At 41.8% G+C, this 19498-nt stretch overlaps 2 protein-coding genes across 3 annotated transcripts in view; one reads left to right on the top strand and one right to left on the bottom strand.

Annotated features, from left to right (window-relative positions):
- Positions 1–538: 538 nt before the first annotated feature.
- Positions 539–13060, top strand: rabep2 (rabaptin, RAB GTPase binding effector protein 2). The gene is made up of 12 exons (XM_072442547.1): positions 539–731; positions 2461–2616; positions 3379–3461; positions 6328–6672; positions 6832–6927; positions 7174–7272; positions 7361–7486; positions 8880–8958; positions 9047–9058; positions 9157–9311; positions 10323–10439; positions 11278–13060. The coding sequence occupies exons 1-12, from the start codon at positions 707–709 to the stop codon at positions 11380–11382; spliced, it is 1398 nt and encodes a 465-aa protein (XP_072298648.1). The 5' UTR covers positions 539–706; the 3' UTR covers positions 11383–13060.
- Positions 13052–19498, bottom strand: part of atp2a1 (ATPase sarcoplasmic/endoplasmic reticulum Ca2+ transporting 1) — a 19197-nt gene continuing 12750 nt past the window's right edge. For both annotated transcript variants that reach the window (XM_072442544.1, XM_072442545.1), the window contains exons 9-25: positions 19271–19426; positions 19061–19202; positions 17943–18109; positions 17789–17877; positions 17611–17713; positions 17403–17534; positions 17194–17319; positions 16898–17116; positions 16678–16789; positions 16384–16607; positions 16079–16299; positions 15802–16004; positions 15642–15727; positions 15044–15177; positions 14293–14410; positions 14059–14176; positions 13052–13669 (exon numbers count right to left, since the gene is read on the bottom strand). In XM_072442544.1, coding sequence (XP_072298645.1) covers positions 13659–13669; positions 14059–14176; positions 14293–14410; positions 15044–15177; positions 15642–15727; positions 15802–16004; positions 16079–16299; positions 16384–16607; positions 16678–16789; positions 16898–17116; positions 17194–17319; positions 17403–17534; positions 17611–17713; positions 17789–17877; positions 17943–18109; positions 19061–19202; positions 19271–19426 — 2361 coding nt within the window. In that variant the 3' untranslated portion in view covers positions 13052–13658. The remainder of the gene's footprint in view (positions 13670–14058; positions 14177–14292; positions 14411–15043; positions 15178–15641; positions 15728–15801; positions 16005–16078; positions 16300–16383; positions 16608–16677; positions 16790–16897; positions 17117–17193; positions 17320–17402; positions 17535–17610; positions 17714–17788; positions 17878–17942; positions 18110–19060; positions 19203–19270; positions 19427–19498) is intronic.

Below are 19498 nucleotides of genomic sequence, written 5' to 3'. Positions count from 1 at the left end.
CTTGCTATACTTTCTAGGTGAACTGTTGGCCTTTTTGTCACTTACTGAGAGTGCAACGGTCTCTGGAGTACAGTGGACTGTCTCGAGGGGGAAAATTGTTCTTCCTTGGTGCAGGTCCAAGGTCCAAGTGAACGTGAAGGTGCTGTTTGAGGAGTTTCTCTATCAGTGTCCTCACCAATAGTGCCGTCCAAAATGGCTTCAATCCTGGCTACCTTCATTTTGTCCTTAGTACTGGTGCAGTATATATATATATATATATATATATATATATATATATATATATATATATATATATATATATATATATATATATATATATATATATATATATATATATATATATATATATCTTTAGAACTTCTTGTTACTCTGTAAAGACTGTGGGGTGAGGTACAGGGGCCTAAATGGCAGTGCAGAACAACCTAAAGAGGAACAGGTGCTTTTACAGTTCTTTACTCCAGGTCTGGCTACACTGGAGCTTCAGGAGCTTCAGGAGCAGAGGCGTTTGTGAACCGGAAGGACGCGCACGTCATTTCCGCAGGCAGAGACCGGGGGAAAGTTGTTTCCTGAAGTTGACACTCCGCGGATCCTTCCAATGCCAAACCCTGGGCTTTTCTTCAACATGACTTTGTCAGTTTATGTAGAGTCGGTATAAAGTCTTTTTTACCTCCTGAGACTGGATGTAGGTGACCTCGTGGGCGCAGCGATGAGCTCAGACACACAAGACTCAGGTAAAGTCCTCCACGCTGTATGTGCTGTTCACTGTAATCTCCTGATCTAACGGGATTTGTTCTGCGCTTTTCACCCACACCTGTCGTTTCTGGACTGAACATTTGTCGCTTTCCTCTGTGGACACCGTTTATCTGAAACCGAAAGGGATCCGAGTTCTCTCATAGTCATGGGCTTATCTTGAAGTATATAAACATTACCTGGGTTCGGCTGTAATTGCTCTCTTTATGCTTGTTCACTTGTTTCTTATAGATGAACAAACTACAGCTTTACTTTTCCAGCAGGCCTGCCCTTTTATCATTATAATGTCATAGTTTTGCCTATTCTTGTCCATAGACTGTATCTTAACTTTGCATTTCTTCTTGATTCTCCTGTTGGCTACTCAACCAAAGCAGCTTTGTAAAACACGACAAACTGGGTTGGGTTCTGACCTTAAAGTGCATAAATGACAGGTCCTTGTGTTTTTCTAATTATTTGGTGAGATAGAACCTGTGGTAAATATTTATCAGTTTTACTTCAGTCAAGTTGCAGTTTGTGAAGATATTTTGAAAAATAAAATGGAATCCCTTTGTGATGTCATCAATACGCGACGTTCCACTTTAAGAAACTGACACATTTTTCACAGTTTAAACAATAACTTAACAAAATAAAGGCTCTATCAGGTCTTTTTATTTGTATAGATAATATATGATGTAATGTCATTTTGGTCTTTGTTTACAATATGGTTACAATAAGGTAAAGAGTTATGGAATTACCTGTACGTATGTCACATCTTCTGCTCATGCCCCACCTGGAAGTAACATTATCTTATCACAAAAGTATTTGTAGTAAAATCTTCTCAAGGCAGTAATATGTCTACAGACCCTTTAAAATGCTATGTCCTCAGAATGTTGAAAATACTGAATGGAGGAAACTGGAGGCAAAATGATATAAATAATAATAAAGAGGAAAGGGACATGCACATCCATCCTAAAGTAAGTGTGCAGGATCAACAAGACACAAGTTGATGCTTGATAGCTTGTATTGTATCCACACCACTGTATTTGATTCAGTAAAATATATATTTTTGGAGCTATCAACTTTTTTTGTCATTTATACATTGACCAAATCGACCATAATCTTTTCTGATTGACTTGGTATCAGATCAAAATGCTAATGTTTTTAAGTCTTATTAACAAAAAAATAAGCAACAATTTTGAATTTCTAGGCTATTTTCCAACCTGAAATTCTATTTGAGCTTTGCAAAAAGTATACTTTGTGGTAAAATCTGTAATATATCTGTATGTAACGTGAAAACGTGTGGGGGGAGTCTTTTCTGTATTTGTCCTGTAAAACCTGAAAAAGTGAGTCTGTATTATCTATTATATACACAAAAAATATAAAATACATCCCTCACATGTCCCTTGATTTAAAAAAAAAATATTTTTTGATTTTCTGTGGTTAATCCCTGTTCTTCAATGCAATTATTTGTTACATTACTGTATATTCTGCTTCACTTTTGCTGGAAATTAGAATGTATTTGTTTTCTACATTTTTAAAGAGTTTTGCTTAAATTTCGCGTGTCTCAGTGGTTTTCTTGTTGGCTGCACAATCAAAGCAGCAGAGTAACTTATAAAACAGAAACAGACTGTGCTCTACCCTTAAGTGTGACTCCTATAGTTCTACTCAGACGTCCTGACTATAATGGCAGTGACACGCACACTTCCCTCCCTCCCTCGCTGCTCCTTTCAGGGTCAGACCTGCAGGCCCAGCTGGAGGAGTGCCGGGCGCAGGTGGAGCACTGGCAGGGCGTGGCCACCATCTGTGAGCTCAGCAAACAGGAGGAACTCACAGAGCTGCAAAAACAATGTGACCAAGAAATACAGTCGCTGCAGGAGGCCCTCAGAGGTCAGTACATATTTCTATGTCACCTTACGTTTTGTGTATGTTTGCAAGTACCACTATAGAGGACATTTACTGGGTTTACAATCTTCATCAGGACTAAACTAGGAATAAAACGTAAGATTAATATAAAAATGTAGCCAGGTTTACAAAAATGTATCATAGGTTTGAACTGGGGACTAAACCTGGACTAAACAGGACTCGATCAGGTTTGTACTGGTTTTCTCGGACTAAACCAGGTCTAACCTCTTCCACCAGATGATACTATATTTCTTTTTTATATCTACTTAATAAGCATATTAAGTATAAACATTAATGGAACCCTGCCTTTACATGTATTAAAGGTGCACTATGTAACTGTATTGTGTAGTTTGTTTGTATTATATGTGTTTTTAATTGTATAATTTTAATGTTTTATATGGACCGATTTATTATTATTATTATTATTTAGTCTGAAATAAACGTCCACTTTGTTGAGAAATGCAATGCAATAACATCTCCCAGAAAAGTGACATAATGCACCTTTAAGTGTACAGTTTGAGGTGAACCGGTGTAACTCCTCATTTATCTGGCAGTGGTTCATAGTAGAAAAGGTTCAAAGTTTGTCTTATCTGCTCATACAGTTTGAAAGTCTGAGTCTTAATAAAAGTAACGGAAGTTGTCATTGTTCAAATGGATTTTTGGACTCTTTCAAACCTAAAAGTAGAAGGTCTGATGCCTTCTCCGCTGCCACATGTCTAAACCACTGTGTTTCATTGTGGTTTTCAGAAACTGCTGCTCAGTATGAAGCCAGAATTGCCTTTTTGCAGTCGCAGCACTCCGAGTCTCGAAGAGCCAGTGGACATAACCTGGTCAGTGAGAAACTCTGTGAGGTGAAGAGACGTGTGCAAGCAAGTTTGTGATTTGGGTGGTCGGGTGTGGCTGCTGGGGCCTGGCACGTGTGCCCCTAGTGCTTCTGCCTCATCTCTCCTCTGGGCCCTGTGTCTGTGTCCTGTGGCTCTCTGCTCCTGGTGCAGGCTGGTGCTCCTTTAATGGTGCTTTCTCAACGTGTGTGCTTGCGTGTGTGTGTGTGTGTGCTTGCGTGTGTGTGTGTGCTTGCGTGTGTGTGTGTGTGTGCGCTTGCGTGTGTGTGTGCTTGCGTGTGTGTGTGCGCTTGCGTGCGTGTGCGTGTGTGTGCTTGCGTGCGTGTGTGTGTGTGCTTGCGTGTGTGTGCTTGCGTGTGTGTGCTTGCGTGTGTGTGTGTGCGTGTGTGTGTGTGCTTGCGTGTGTGTGTGTGCTTGCGTGCGTGTGTGTGCTTGCGTGCGTGTGTGTGCTTGCGTGCGTGTGTGTGCTTGCGTGCGTGTGTGTGCTTGCGTGTGTGTGTGTGCTTGCGTGTGTGTGCTTGCGTGCGTGTGTGTGCTTGCGTGCGTGTGTGTGCTTGCGTGCGTGTGTGTGTTTGCGTGCGTTCGTGTGTGCGCGTGCGTTCGTGTGTGCGTGTGTGTGCTTGCGTGCGTGTGTGTGTGTGCTTGCGTGTGTGTGCTTGCGTGTGTGTGCTTGCGTGTGTGTGTGTGCGTGTGTGTGTGTGCTTGCGTGTGTGTGTGTGCTTGCGTGCGTGTGTGTGCTTGCGTGCGTGTGTGTGCTTGCGTGCGTGTGTGTGCTTGCGTGCGTGTGTGTGCTTGCGTGTGTGTGTGTGCTTGCGTGTGTGTGCTTGCGTGCGTGTGTGTGCTTGCGTGCGTGTGTGTGCTTGCGTGCGTGTGTGTGCTTGCGTGCGTGTGTGTGCTTGCGTGCGTGTGTGTGCTTGCGTGCGTGTGTGTGCTTGCGTGCGTGTGTGTGCTTGCGTGCGTGTGTGTGCTTGCGTGTGTGTGTGTGCGTGTGTGTGTGTGCTTGCGTGTGTGTGTGTGCTTGCGTGCGTGTGTGCTTGCGTGCGTGTGTGTGCTTGCGTGCGTGTGTGTGCTTGCGTGCGTGTGTGTGCTTGCGTGTGTGTGTGTGCTTGCGTGTGTGTGCTTGCGTGCGTGTGTGTGCTTGCGTGCGTGTGTGTGCTTGCGTGCGTGTGTGTGTTTGCGTGCGTTCGTGTGTGCGCTTGCGTGTGTTTGTGTGTGCTTCCGTTTGTGTGTGTGCTTGCGTGTGTGTGCTTGCGTGTGTGTGCTTCCGTGTGTGTGTGTGCTTGCGTGCGTGTGCGTGCGTGTGTGTGCTTGCGTGCGTGTGTGTGCTTGCGTGTGTGCGTGCGTGTGCGTGCATGTGCGTGTGCGTGCATGTGCGTGCTTGCGTGCGTGTGCTTGCGTGCGTGTGTGTGCTTGCGTGCGTGTGTGTGTTTGCGTGCGTTCGTGTGTGCGCTTGCGTGTGTGTGTGTGTGCTTGCGTGTGTGTGCTTCCGTGTGTGTGTGTGCTTGCGTGTGTGTGCTTGCGTGTGTGTGCTTCCGTGTGTGTGTGTGCTTGTGTGTGTGCTTGCGTGCGTGTGTGTGCTTGCGTGCGTGTGTGTGCTTGCTTGCGTGCGTGTGCTTGCGTGCGTGCGTGTGCTTGCGTGCGTGCGCTTGCGTGCGTGCGTGTGCTTGCGTGCGTGTGTGTGTGTGCTTGCGTGCGTGTGTGTGCTTGCGTGTGTGTGCTTGCGTGCGTGTGTGTGCTTGCGTGCGTGGGTGTGCGTGTGCTTGCGTGTGCGTGTGCTTGCGTGCGTGTGTGTGCTGGCGTGCGTGTGTGTGCTTGCGTGCGTGTGTGTGCTTGCGTGGGTGTGCTTGCGTGCGTGTGTGTGCTTGCGGCGGTGTGCGTGTGTGTGCTTGTGTGTGTGCTTGCGTGGGTGTGCGTGTGTGTGCTTGTGTGTGTGCTTGCGTGCGTGTGTGTGCTTGCGTGCGTGTGTGTGCTTGCGTGCGTGTGTGTGCTTGCGTGCGCGTGTGTGCTTGCTTGCATGTGCATCTGTGTATGTTTGCGTTTAGTTTTGTGTGGTTATGTGGGAGGGCATTTGGGATTGTTTTAAATGGGCCATAAAGCACTTTGTTGTGTTTTTAATGACAAGCACTTTACAAATTAAGTTGGATTGATTCATTAAGAATAAGTACATAGAAGGGCAGCGATGTGAAGATATTTGGGGTAGCAATATCCGAGTGTCCAGTTAGAGTCGCAGTATCCTGTTAAAATGGGCCATTGTTTCAGATTTTGTGATATTTTCCTGTTCAATATGTGGTTTACGCTAATTTTATTCTTTGTCTAAACTTGTTCAGTCCTTTAATTGTTACGATGGCTATCATCTGCTCTGGTTGTTGGTTTGACTGGGTTTGTCTTCACTTAGTCCTGCTTTTGTCCTCTTTTTTGACAGAGCAGTATTGTTACAGCTTTTATTTATTTCAGTGGAACAATCGATTACTGTTGAATAGAACCATTGTGAGTTGTTTGTGGGTATTGGATACAAAACATAAAGTTGTGGTGCAGTTTTCTGGACAATCCGAGCTGGCCCCCTTGAAAACATAAGTGAAGAACCCCGGAGCAGTAAATATGTGAGATGCCAGGAAACGGGAGGCTCTGAGGAAGAACAAAGAGGTGGACGATGGCGTGAAAGAGGAAGTTGGTGTGGGAGAAGAGGTTTTATTATTAAGCCACACATGTGCAACGCTTCCTACCACCACGCCACCACCAATTTTCAAAACTCGATCTCTATAATCATATTTCAGACATTACAATGAAACAACTGCCCACTGTGTTTACATACTAGTTTTGGGATTAATGTCTAACCCCAAATGATTTGTTTCAGAGTTCTGGCAGAAAAGGCAGAAAAGAGACTGAATCCCCCGCACCCACCGCCAAGCCTCAGACAGACTGTGACGCACAAGGGCCCCCGGAGAGACCAGGCCAGGCCCCGGAGCTGGAGGACGGGGCCCTGGTCTCCACCGACAATTTCTTCTCACTACACAATTGTGACTCCGCATCTCTGTCGTCGTTTTCGCTGGACACTCCGTCACTGCCCAGGAAACCGCACGCACAAGAAGACACAGACTCCCTGGTTTCCACTGGCACTTTGGTCCCAGAGGCCATCTACCTGCCCCCTGCTGGACACCGGCTGGTATCGCACGGCGACTGGGACGCACTGCACGCACAGGTCAGACTGGAAATTAAAAAGACCAAGCTTAGTTTTTGTTTGTTTGTCTCTGTTCGATGGTTTACAGTCACTTTTAGTATTTTGTCTTTACCTCTTTTTTTCCATCAGTTTTTACAGGTGGGCACATTGTAAAATCTAAAAATTAATCGTTTTTGTCAGTTGTCAGAGTTGCGCGCAGAAGTGAGCCGGCTGGAGTCTGAAAAGGAGAGTCTAGAAAAAGAGCTGGACACACAGACCAACCAAACACACAAACAGGTAAGACCTATTTTCTCTGGCTTTTTATTACATTTAATATTGCACCAACTCACACAGGTCCAAACACAACATGAACCGCCTTTAGTCTAGGGTTTAGTCCGTAATCGAAATGATCAGGTTCAGTATATGTGGATTTACCTTTTGGATATTTTATTTTTTATCTTGTGAATTGGGCAAAACATTCTCACATTAAACAGTTTTTTTACCTTTTCCCGTGAAGCCCTCAGTTTAACCTTTTGTTTCCAGGTGTCAAAGCTGCAATCTCAGGTCAAAACCTCGGAAACCCTTCTAAAAGACTTGCACAAATCTTTCAGCCAGTCTCAAAATGCAGTCCAGAGTCGGCTGGTGAGTGGCAGGAATGGAATTGTTCGTTACATTACACATTTATCTGGGTGGGTGCGTGATGTGACCCAGTGTAATTGATGTGCACCAGGCAGAGCTGTCCCTGTCCCAGAGGAAGATGCACAGTGACCTGTCCAGACTGAAGGGGGAGGAGGTGGAGGAGGTGGATGCTGTGGATGCTATGGAGGCCTCCGCTCTCATGCCTGCAGCGACACAGGTGAAGTGCTACTGCTGGACACAGATGAACACACTTACTATCTGTCAGTTCATGTTTTGTCTTCATTTTCTTTATTTACGCTGTACTATCTACGTAACTATCTATGTAACAAAAAAGTGTGAATCGTGTTTGTTTGCGGCATAAATCCATACATATTGCTTCAGACAGTATATTTTTCCGGAAGGATCTACAGTTTATATATCAGTTTATACAACAAGAAAAAAAAAACGTTTTGGAAGTGTAAAAGTGAAAAGAAGATGTTACGTTAATTATTTTAACATTTACCGTATTTTCCGGACTATAAGTCGCACCAGCCAAAAAATGCCAAAAAAGTGCGACTATAAGTCGCACTTTTTTCATATTTTTGGCCGGGGTGCGACTTGTACTTATATTTATAAGTCACTCCGGAGTAAAAGTATAAGTGATATTACTCCATTGCAACTTATATATGTTTTTTTCTTCTCTATTATGCATTTTTTGGCTGGTGCGACTTATAGTCCAGAAAACACAGTAATAGAGAAGAAAAAAACATATAAGTTGCACTGGAGTATGAAATGCGGTTGCAAGTGTGAAAATAACAAATAATATCACATATAAGTCGCTCCGGAGTATAAGTATATAAGTATAAATATATAGGCCACAATATAGTTCTAAAAAAAGATAATAATAATAATTGTGACATAAAAAAAGGCTACGTTCACACTGCAGGTCGACTCTGATTTTTTCCTTTTTTTTTTCTTGACCTTATGTGTGATTATTTTCAATTGCGACCCAGGCCACTTTCATATGTGGTACTAAATCAGTCTTAACACGCAGATCATATTTATATGACTTTTGCTCTGGAATAATACCTGTACCAATTTTTGTTTGACTACCAAAAGACGAGAATTAAACAGATCAACCTTCCAAATGGTGCCAGACAACAGCAGCAAAGCTAGAAAATTAACTTTTACTCTGAAATGGTTTTGTCAAGGAGTCAATAGTCTGAATAAATGGTGCTTCCACTTAGTCTTTGTCTATCTCATTCACACATGAAAAGATTTTATTTGCAATGTGAACCGACTCTATGAAAAAATAAAATATTTGTGAAAAAAATCTGAATTGTGCATCAAGATCTGCTGTATGAACTGTGTGAGCCTAAATCTAAATTTTCCACACCAAATTTTGTCATTCATAAAGTTACATAAAACAAACACAACCAAAAAGGAACAGTAACGTGTTTTAATGGGAGCCTAGATTGTTCCGAAATCGCCTTGACTACAAAGCTTGTGAATAGTAAATGTAGGGCAGTTATCCGAAGTCAATACGGCCCAAATCCATCGGAAACGCGTGTTGCTCCGGGCTCCGGGCTCTACAACTCGTCACGTGAAACGGTAATGTGTCTGACCTGCAGGGGGCGCACTGTGAGGAGCGCCTTCGAATCGAGATCGTGAACTTGAAGGAGCAGCTTGACGCACGGACAGAAGAAACCGGTACGCTCTGTTTAACGCACTTATTCCCAAACTGGAGAACTTGTAATGTATTCACGCCTGACTGTTCTTTCCCTCTCCCTTTTTTCAGACGTTTTAGAGGGTAAGTGCTTTTCATCATCGCGTAATCGTAATAAGTCATCATTCTTAGAGTCAATTGAATGAAAGATGGTCTTGTCTTTGTCTTGTGTGAACTTGCAGTACAGTTTTCCAGTCTAAAAACGGAGACCGAGAGGATCCAAGCGCTGAAGGACCAGCTCCAGGCCGACTTGCTCGCGTGTCGCACTGAACTGGAGGCCCTGCGGGTGGCGCTCTCCCACGTACAAAGCACCAACAAGAGTCTGACTGCTGACAAGGTAAAGATGCCGCTGTAAATCTTAGTTATATTATTGTATTTTTCATTTGTTCCCTCAGTTTTTGTTAGATAAAACTAGGTCCACATTTGGTCATACAGGAAATGTCAAATCCTGTTACTTACAGGTTGTTGTACAAGAGTGAACTGCACACAGGGCTGTCAAAGAAGCACCAGTTAATTATGAGAAAAGACAGCTTTATTGTTACTTTTTAAATCTTTCATTGTCATCAGAGTGTTCAAAAATGAAGCAGCATAAAACGTTTTCAAACATTAACCAACGTCAAATCAGATCGGTTTTAAGTCTTTATAACAAAAAATAAGAAATAATAGTAGAAATGTCAGTTTGTTAATTTGTGGGAAAGTTTGTACGTAATGTATGTGTAGATAAAATGAAACACTATAGTGGGATCAATATTTCTGTATTTGTCCCGTACCACTGAAAAATCTGGAGTTTGCCTTTAATCAAAACTGCTGTGTGTCCATTAATCTTCAACTAAATTAACAAAAAATGTTTTAAATCCAATAGTAAATGTGTTTAAACCAGGCTCTGATGTCACTCACATGTGTCTGGGTGGTTTTCATTTGCCAAAACCAGATTAATTATTTAGATTTTCTGAGGTTAATTAAAGTTTCTCCACTGAAATCATATTATTTTCCACTTTACTTTTGCCAACATTCTAGAATTTTGAGTCAATGCTAAAAATATAACAATAACCTTAAAAATAAATAAATACATGAAATAAATAAATATGAAAAATATGAAATATAAAAAAATATAATAATAAATGATAATGAAATAAATGTTATTTGCCATAGCTTTTGGTATATTTTTCATCTTCACAGAGAGAAATAATGATAAAGTATATTGATAATAACAGTCCTAATCCTGGGTGAAACGAGCAGCTTTGTGGTGCTGTTTTCTCAGGATGTGCTTCAGCTTTTACAAATGCAGAAGTGGACATTTGGACCTCTCACACAAACCACAGAGTTTGCACTTGGTTGTGTTTTGCAGGCGTCGTTGCAGCAGCAGTGTCTGGAGCTGCGCAGCCAAGTAATCAGCCTGCGCTCTCAGGTGGACACCAGCCAGACGGTTCAGCGAGACTTTGTGCAGCTCTCCCAGGCTCTGCAGGTACGGTGCAGGGACGCGGGGACGGTAGTGCTCTGTCTGGAATGTTCCGCAGTACTGCATTTATTTGATTATAGGTGATTTTTAAGGGGCAAAACTCTTGAATAACATGCATTCTTAAGTTTGACATTACACAGTTCACCTTTAAAATGACTTTACATTTGCTTTAATTTGAAATGTCTAGTTATCTGTACCTAGAATATGATCTTTTTTTTTGTGCAAAAGTATGATTTTTATTTATTTTCAACCTATTACATAAAAAACTTGCATTTATTTTAAGTATTTATTTATGTGCGGAATGCTTATTTGCTTATTAACTCACTAAAGTTAAAATTATCTTGGATTTTTGATGCTAAAGAGGAATAGGCACGATACTGACTTTTTTTTTTAGACAAGATACTTTTTCAACACAAAATAAGACTTTGTTCTTTATGTTTCCATGTGACTTTTTACTAGTTTTGATAAAGCTTAAGGATATTCTAAAACTATTCATGAAAAGGTCATATTTTGTCCTGTTTATGTGATTTTATTTAGTATTGATACTCCCTCAAGTTTCAATACTACTTTTAGTATCAATTAGTATCAGATTTTTTTAATACTTTTGACAATCCTACCTGATACTGCTTTTATGTTTTTAAATCTCAAGATGTTCTATCAATTGTAATTTTTGGAATACAAATAATTTGAATCAGACCCAAGTAAAGTAAATGAATGCAAACTAGTCAAGAGAGATAGAATCAAATCATTTTATGTAGCCTTTAGCAGTGTATTTAACCCAGACTTGTACCATTTTGAGCATTGCATAAGGAGTTGTCTTTCTAACGGGCTTTTCCTTCTTCAGGTGAAGCTGGAGTTGATCCGACAGGCCGAGACTCTGCAGCAGGTTCAGGAGATCGTTGAAGACGCCGTCAGCGAAGATTTAGCAACATCCACAGAAGCTTTTTAGTTTTCAAAATGCAACGACCAAGAGGAAGCATTCCAGGGGTTAAAGGTGCACTATGTAACTTTTCTGGTGGAGGGCGTTTGATTTCAGGCAAAGCCACAGAGACGGGCTGGCGGCGAGCTCTCCACCTCCACTTTCAGGTCACATATTATGCTCATTTTCCCCTTCGTTTTGGAGTTTTTAATTATGTTTGATGTTTCTGTTTCGTTTTCTTTCATGATTCCACCACTAAACTTTTTCTAAACTGTGCTTAAAGAGTCTATGACGGGTTGGATTACTCATTTTACTTAAACACAGTTAAAATAATCGTAACGGTTGTGTGAGGAAAAAAAAGAAATTGGTTTGTTGGTAGTTTATACTTTACTTCCTGATTGTACAGTAATTCATGACATCACACAGTAAAATTACTGTTAGGGTTACCAAGAAACTCCTTTTATTATACATTACATTATTATTTGACTCCTTGAATTAGTTGAATTAATGTTTAAAGGGTCCGAAAAACATGTGTATTTTACTTCTCCAGTGTGATGTCATCAAAATGTTTCCGAACTCGGGTCAACTTCCTGTCTCGATCGGTATAAAAGCGCAATGTATATTTAAAGTACAACAGGGTCAGTCATCTTCAGCCACTGTCACTGAATAGACAGGAAGTGGAACTCATTCAAACATTTGGGAACAGCTTTGGCTTCGTCTTTCACTTGTTTAATGTATTTGCACAAAAAAGCGCCATCAGCTTAAGAGGTTTTAAATTCAATTAGTCATTAATTGAAAGTGAACTGATCTTTAAATATTGTCTCTTGGTTCAGTCGTTTAACGGTTAAAACAAAGCTAAAATTATGTCCGAGATTCATATTTCCTTTGCGCTCCGTGATCGTTTCTGCTGCTGAAGAACATCAACTTGGAATTTATTGAAACGTGTTCATTTATCATGGTTCTTTGATCATTGCGTATAACAGACAATAAAGTTATATTTTATTTTAAATCAAGTCGAAATGAGAAAATTCTAAAAACCTGTCATACACACTTTAAATTGTAGCTTTAAGCTTATTAGCGCCCTGTTAGCATCATCGTGCTAACAGCTGTGCCTTTCTGTCTTCAGAGCGTTTCCCACTGTTGCCAGTAGAGGGCGAAAGGCACGTCACCCAAGTGTTGTTGGGTGAAAAAAGACAGTTTCCAGTAGTTAAAGTTGTAAAATATAACTGCTTTGTCTTAAAGTAATGGCATAATATGTGACCCTCGCGCAGATGGTGCTACTACCTGATGTTTTATTGGGAACGTTCCATATGAAGATTTTATTTATTGTGTCTGTTGGTTTACACTGCCAGTATTTTGACCTGGCTTTGTCACGTCAGCAGCACAGACACTATTTACCAAACTACATAGGGGTTTGTCTGTTTAAAAGTATTTTGTAAATGGAAGAATAAGGAAAAAACACTTGCAAAAGACACTGCAACTATGAAGAGGTGTATTTTTTAACTGTTATTAACTTGTGTAGACATTGGCTGCATTTTAAAACCCAAAGAGTCATGTGTTATTTTAGATAAAACGTAACAAAGTGCCATGTTGAATCTTGCATCAGGGTGACTAATATGTTTGTGTAATTGAACATATGCAGCAATACACTTGTCAGAGGTTGAAAATGCGATTGAAGCTGATAAAATAAACATACATGTGTACTTGCTCCATTTTATTTATTGTTGTGGCTGTAGCATTTGTGCAACAACAATTAGAATCTCGACTTCATATATGTACACATCTGGCAACTTGGCTAACCATGTTCTACATAATCCAAAACCAAACTTAAGTGAAGAATGCATCTCTATTTCCATCAACTACTTACAGACAGCGTGAGTTTAAGCAGAACGAGCAGAAGAACACATTATCACAGCTGAAAAAGTCTTTATGTAAACACTGTCAGACCAAGGTTCGCTGGTTTTAGCTGAGCACATCTTTGTCCCTGTTTATGCGTAACAAGTAAGTCCATGAGATGGTGATAAATATTTATTAAGATACATTTACTAAACAAAATGCAATACTGACAAACAAAGTTGACAGCCTCTTATACGTATATATCTTTATTCTTTAAGAATAGAATCATCACAGATTTTTACTTCTAGCTATATATTAATTTAGTAAATACACAGAAAAATCTCTTGCCATGTTTGGGTGTTTTCAGATGGCACGGGCTTGATAGCACTCGGCTCAAGTGACTCGGCTCTCACTCGGAGCGCTGGGCCGTCTGTCTTTGGTGCGAGCGTCTGCGCTGGGCTTCACCACCTTTACACTTTCCCTGAGTCAAACACATTCGTTTCACACGTCAGGTTTTTGTGCCATCTCCAAACCGCAAACGAGAGTGACCGATAAAAACGCAACAAAGCGAACGTGACAAATGGAAAATACTACAACAGATGTGACATGGCGGCACTGGAGATTCATATTGTAACTCCATTTATTAGGCATGAAGTCAAAGTCAGACTAAATGACCTCTTCAGACACATAATGAACATGGAGCACAGAGCAGCAGGAGAAATACACAGGATTTACAGGGAGTTTGTTGGCTTTATTAGGCTGAGAGGAATGTAAAACAGTAGTCATTGAAGAAACTAAACTACAGCATAGGTAGTATAAGGTCAGTATGGTCACATCCAATGAATACCCACGCTTAAAATTCTGCCTTACCTTCAAGATAAGTGCGAGCCACAAACTTGAGCAGCTCATCTATAAGAATGACTGGGATGGACAGCTTCAGCACCATAAGCCACTGCTCTACATTCAAATGGGTGAGCTTAAAGATCAGCTGTAGACGAGGACAACAAGACAAGTCATTAGTTAGTTCTGTAAACGCACAACAGATGTTTAAGAATATAAAACTAGAGGAAGTCAGTATTAATTGAATCTTGGGAGGAGTCTTACGGGCAGAGGGTCGACGTAGATGATCATGAAGTGGAGCGACATGGAGAGCGTCATGGCACTCACGAGCCAGCCGTTACTCCAGGGAGGCATCCTCACAAGGGACTGGTTTTCAGACAGGCTGTGGGCCAACACAAGGTCAAAGTAAAAAAAAAAAAAAACATGTCAATGAGGATGTCGGAGTGGGACTTGTGTACTAAATCAACTTGAATCAGCTTTTAACCTCATCATAAATGTTCGTAAAGTTTTGAAGGTTTTGATCGATTCCTGCATGTTTGAGTAATCCTGTATTGTCCTGTAACTGAGGCTTGAGAGCTTAGAAAATTCCTGTTTTCACCTACCCCCTATCCCCGCCCGCATACTTAAATGAGATATCAAATGAAGACTCCGAGTGATGCATCTAAACTTTCAGGTGGCCACAAATTAAACACAATATATTCTCCTTTAAAATAACCCGCAAATATTATCTTGTATTTGCTATAATTTTCTACATCTAATATATATATATATATATATATATATATATATATATATATATATATAATATATATTATTTAGATGCGTACGTACGCATCGTACATACATACAATGGCAGAGGGGTTTCATACGTACGTATGTATGTGTGTGTATGTGTGTGTGTGTATGTGTGTGTATGTGTGTGTATGTGTGTGTATGTGTATGTATGTATGTATACACTCAAAAGACGCTGCACAAAAAGGTGAAATAATAGAAATAATAAAGGCAAAGCGAGCACCTGTTGAGAGCGTTGCACATCTCGATGGTCACCAGCACAGACAGGGCCATGGTCATAGGAGGAGCGGCCTCAAACACATGACAGTGAACGCCACTGAAGTCCTCATTATCCTCACTGCACTGCATGAAGTGGGACTGAGGAACAAAAATAAAAGAAAAATATGATCAGGTCCAGTGGAGGAAGAGTCTTTTGGTACTTCAGCAGAAGTAGAGCTATCTAAGTATCAAATAGTTGTGATCTTATGTGATCTTATGATCATCAAGATCATAGTGATATTGATGAAGAAATGTGTTGGTCATCACAAGCATCTCTTAATCTCTTCATTTTCCTGGTCATGTTGTCTTTAAAACATGTTAAAATGAAACCCCTCTGCCATTTCAGCAGGTCTGAAACTATAAGAAAAAAATACTCGTATTGTATTGTGTTTGAGTAGAAAGTCCAGATACCACTGTTATGATTCAAAAGGGAATTATATCCATTGTAAAAGTGCAGATGTACAGAAGTGCAGTACTTTTACTTTTGTTCTTAGATTCTTTCCCAGTACAGACCAGTTCAAAGTCTTCTCTTTGATACCAAGGATGTGATAATGAATGCTCACCAGCTGGTAGAAGGTGATCATGGGGCCTTCCTCATCGTAGAGGAACCACCAGGCGGCAGCAGCCACAGTGGCGGCTCCAACGTAACCTAAAACACAAAGTTACTGTGTTTCCTTTTGCTGTCTTTAATGCACATTCACTCTCCGGTGGGATGAACAGTACCTCCAATGGCCATGTATCTGAAGAAGAGCCATCCAGAGATGAGGGGCTCCTTGGGCGAGCGGGGGGCCTTGCCCATGATGTCCAGGTCTGGAGGGTTGAAGCCCAGGGCAGTCGCAGGAAGTCCGTCTGTCACGAGGTTGACCCAGAGCAGCTGTACTGGGATCAGAGCCTCGGGCAGGCCCAGTGCGGCCGTCAGGAAGATACTGCACAGAACCAGTGGCTCTCACACTAAACCTGTGTGCTGTGTCTTTATCGATGAACAAAGTGGGACACTCACCAGACCACCTCACCCACATTGGAGGAGATAAGGTAGCGGATAAACTGCTTCATGTTGTTGTAAATGGCTCTGCCCTCCTCTACAGCAGACACAATGGAAGAGAAGTTGTCGTCAGCCAGGACCATCTCAGAGGCAGACTTGGCAACGGCAGTGCCAGAGCCCATGGCGATGCCGATCTCGGCCTTTTTCAAGGCGGGGGCATCGTTCACTCCATCTCCCGTCTTAATAATGAGAGAAAAGAGCACAAACACACAGTTATGAAAGCGCTGTTGACACTATTGTTATTGTGGGGGTCAGCTCCTCACCATGGCCGTAATCTCATCAAAGCCTTGCAGAAACTCAACAATCTTAGACTTGTGGGAAGGCTCCACTCTTGCGAAGCAGCAAGCCCTTCTGACAGCGCTCTTCTGTTCATAAAGCGGCAGGTCGTCAAACTCTCGCCCAGTGAAGGCCTTTCCGGTCACATCCTCTTCCTCAGTGAAGATCCCGATGCGGCGGCAGATGGCCACAGCTGTGCCCTTGTTGTCTCCTGACAGCACAAAAGACATGATACGTGTCTTTGTTTAAAGAGGGAGAATTGTGCAAGTGCGAGCACTGACCGGTGATCATGATGACACGAATGCCAGCAGCTCTGCACAACTCAATCGAGCCCATGACTTCTTTACGCGGGGGATCGAGCATGCCAACACAGCCTACGAAGGTCAAATCGACCTGCAAAAGCACTTGCTGTTAGTTTGTAGTCTGTAGTTTTTAAAATAATATGATTTGATCAGATTATAAATGTTCATACTACAGTAGTTTTATATCAAAGTGCCTCGCCTCATAGTCTGCAAAATGGTTGGAGTCCTCCAGGTTCATGTCCTCTTTCATCGGTGGCGTGTCCCTAGTGGCCAGTGCCAGGCAGCGCAGAGTGTCTCGTCCTGTGCCCCACTCTTTGATCACAGCCAAGATGTTGTCTTTGACTGGGCCGGTCAGAGGCACGCGGTTAGTGCCCACACGCACATATGCACAGCGGTCAATCACACCCTCCGGTGCACCCTGGACATAGGCACAACATGGTCAGCGATCACTTATAACACATTTATGTAAACATCATCATCATATGAACTTCTTACTTTGACAAACATCTTGTTTCCCACAGGGCCTTTAGCAGACTTGGCAGGGGTGCAATAAACAGACATTGACTTCCTGTCTCTGGAAAACTCCAGGGTGAATTCTTTTTTCATCAGCTGTTTGATGACCTGTTACAAATGAGGGACGTGGATCATTTGCATAATTTCTTTGACTTCTAATATTGCTTCTACACTTGTTGTTAAGCACTCACAGAGCAGCAGGTGTTGGCCCTCTCCACCTCGGACAGGCCTCGCACGTCAGTGTTGAACACGTTCATCTTCTCCACCAGGCAGCACAGAGCTGTCTCTGTGGCCTCACCCACCTTCTCATAAATGCCCTTGGACTGAAGGTCAGGTCAAAACATTACATTTAGCTATTACATTAGGAATCTACTGTTCCTATGAAACACAACCACCTACCTCATTGAAATCCAAAGAAGAGTCATTGCACAGAGCGCAGATAGTGGCCAACTCCACCAGGCCATCGTACTGGCCACATTTAAGAGACATGCCTCCTTTTGTCCTATAATAAGATACACATATTTATTTAGAGGGGCTTAACCCAAAGTTTATGTTTGATGTGATTCTTTTCCCTTACACATCTCCCTCAGGGGTGTACTTTGAGCCCGAGATGTCAAACTGAGCCAGAGAAACATTGTCTCCATCCACTTTGTCAATGATGAACATCTGCCAGACAAAGTACAGTTCAAATATTTGGACACAGTTCTTTCCACATTGAGCCTGAGTTTCACCTTGGTGACACACATCTGGTTGGTGGTGAGGGTGCCGGTCTTGTCGGAGCAGATGACGGAGGTGCAGCCCAGGGTCTCCACAGAGGGCAGGCTCCTGACGATCGCGTTCTTCTTGGCCATGCGACGTGTGCCCAGGGCCAGGCAGGTGGTTATCACAGCGGGCAGGCCTGAGAACAGAGAAACCACTCACCAGGTCAAACCGATGAGGCTTTTATTAACATTTGATATACTTTTGCATTGGTAATGTCAGTTTTATGAATAATAATAACTTAAGTTTACTTTATATACAAAATACATGTGAAAAGAAGAGGTTTGTTTTATAAGTTAGGAACATATATGTCTACACAAAATATTATGTTCTGTTGGGAAAATGTATCACAGTAATTTATAATACTGTCAAAATACACATTATTCACAGGGAAATATTGTAATTTATCTCTACCATAACCTGAGGCACTGCAAATTGTCTTCAACATTTGATTTTAAAAACTATGTATCAAAGACAAAAACTATGGATACGGAACTATGGATACCTGTGGAATGTACGTTTGAATGCAGCAAAAAAAAACTGGACTGGACTGAAATTACCTTATTTTAAGTGCAAAAATAACTGGCTCGGTGCATGAACGAAACTAAGATTCTTGTTATGTGTTTTAGTTGAAAATAAATAAATACAAGTAGTGAAAAGCTCATAAAAAGTTGAGCATCTGAATAAAGTGTGGGCATGCCAGATTTTGAGTTTTAAATGCTGGCAAATTTCTATCTTTGAATTTTTAACTCTGAAACCCTAAAAAACTGCCAAGATTCAAAATGCCAAGATTCACTCACTTGGATTGATGCTAATGCGTTGATTGCTATGCTAAATTCACAGCAAATGTCATGCTCACAACACCATTTTAAAAGGTGAATTGTTCATTTAGAATTTTTAAATTGAGAAAAACACAATACAAATATATATTGCAAAATTCAGCAACTGAAATAAAAAATTGAAAATAACATTTTTAATTTAAACATGTTTTTTTAGCCTTAAAAAAAAAACTGAAATGAGAAAATTGCCAGCATTTAAAATTCAAAATTTGATTCCACAAACGATCTTACATATTACGGGTATAAAGTACCTTCAGGGATGGCAGCCACAGCAAGAGCCACAGCAATCTTGAAATAATAGATGGCCCCACGGAACCAGGAGCCTCCATGGACGGGGTCATTGAAGTGGCCAATGTTGATGATCCACACGGCGACACAAATGAGGGAGATGACCTGAAGGACAGATAATGACACAAGGTTTGATCATGTTGAAATGAAATAAAAATATATGACTAGCTTACCTTGGAGAGCTGCTCACCAAACTCGTCCAGTTTCTGCTGCAGCGGCGTCTTCTCCTGTTCGGTGGCCGCCATCTGGTCGCGGATCTTACCGATCTCAGTGGTAACGCCGGTCGCTACGGCAATGCCCACGGCCTTTCCGGCTGCGATGTTGGTGCCCTAAAAACCAGGAGGAATAAAGGCTAGTCAGACTGAATAGAGCTGATATCTGCCAGAATATGCATAGAGCTT

Source organism: Eucyclogobius newberryi, unplaced genomic scaffold (assembly GCF_026437365.1).
Source record: "Eucyclogobius newberryi isolate DKJ021-1_F unplaced genomic scaffold, fEucNew1.0.hap1 SCAF_13, whole genome shotgun sequence".
NCBI lineage: Eukaryota > Metazoa > Chordata > Actinopteri > Gobiiformes > Gobiidae > Eucyclogobius > Eucyclogobius newberryi.
This window is presented reverse-complemented; position numbering and strand designations above follow the sequence as displayed.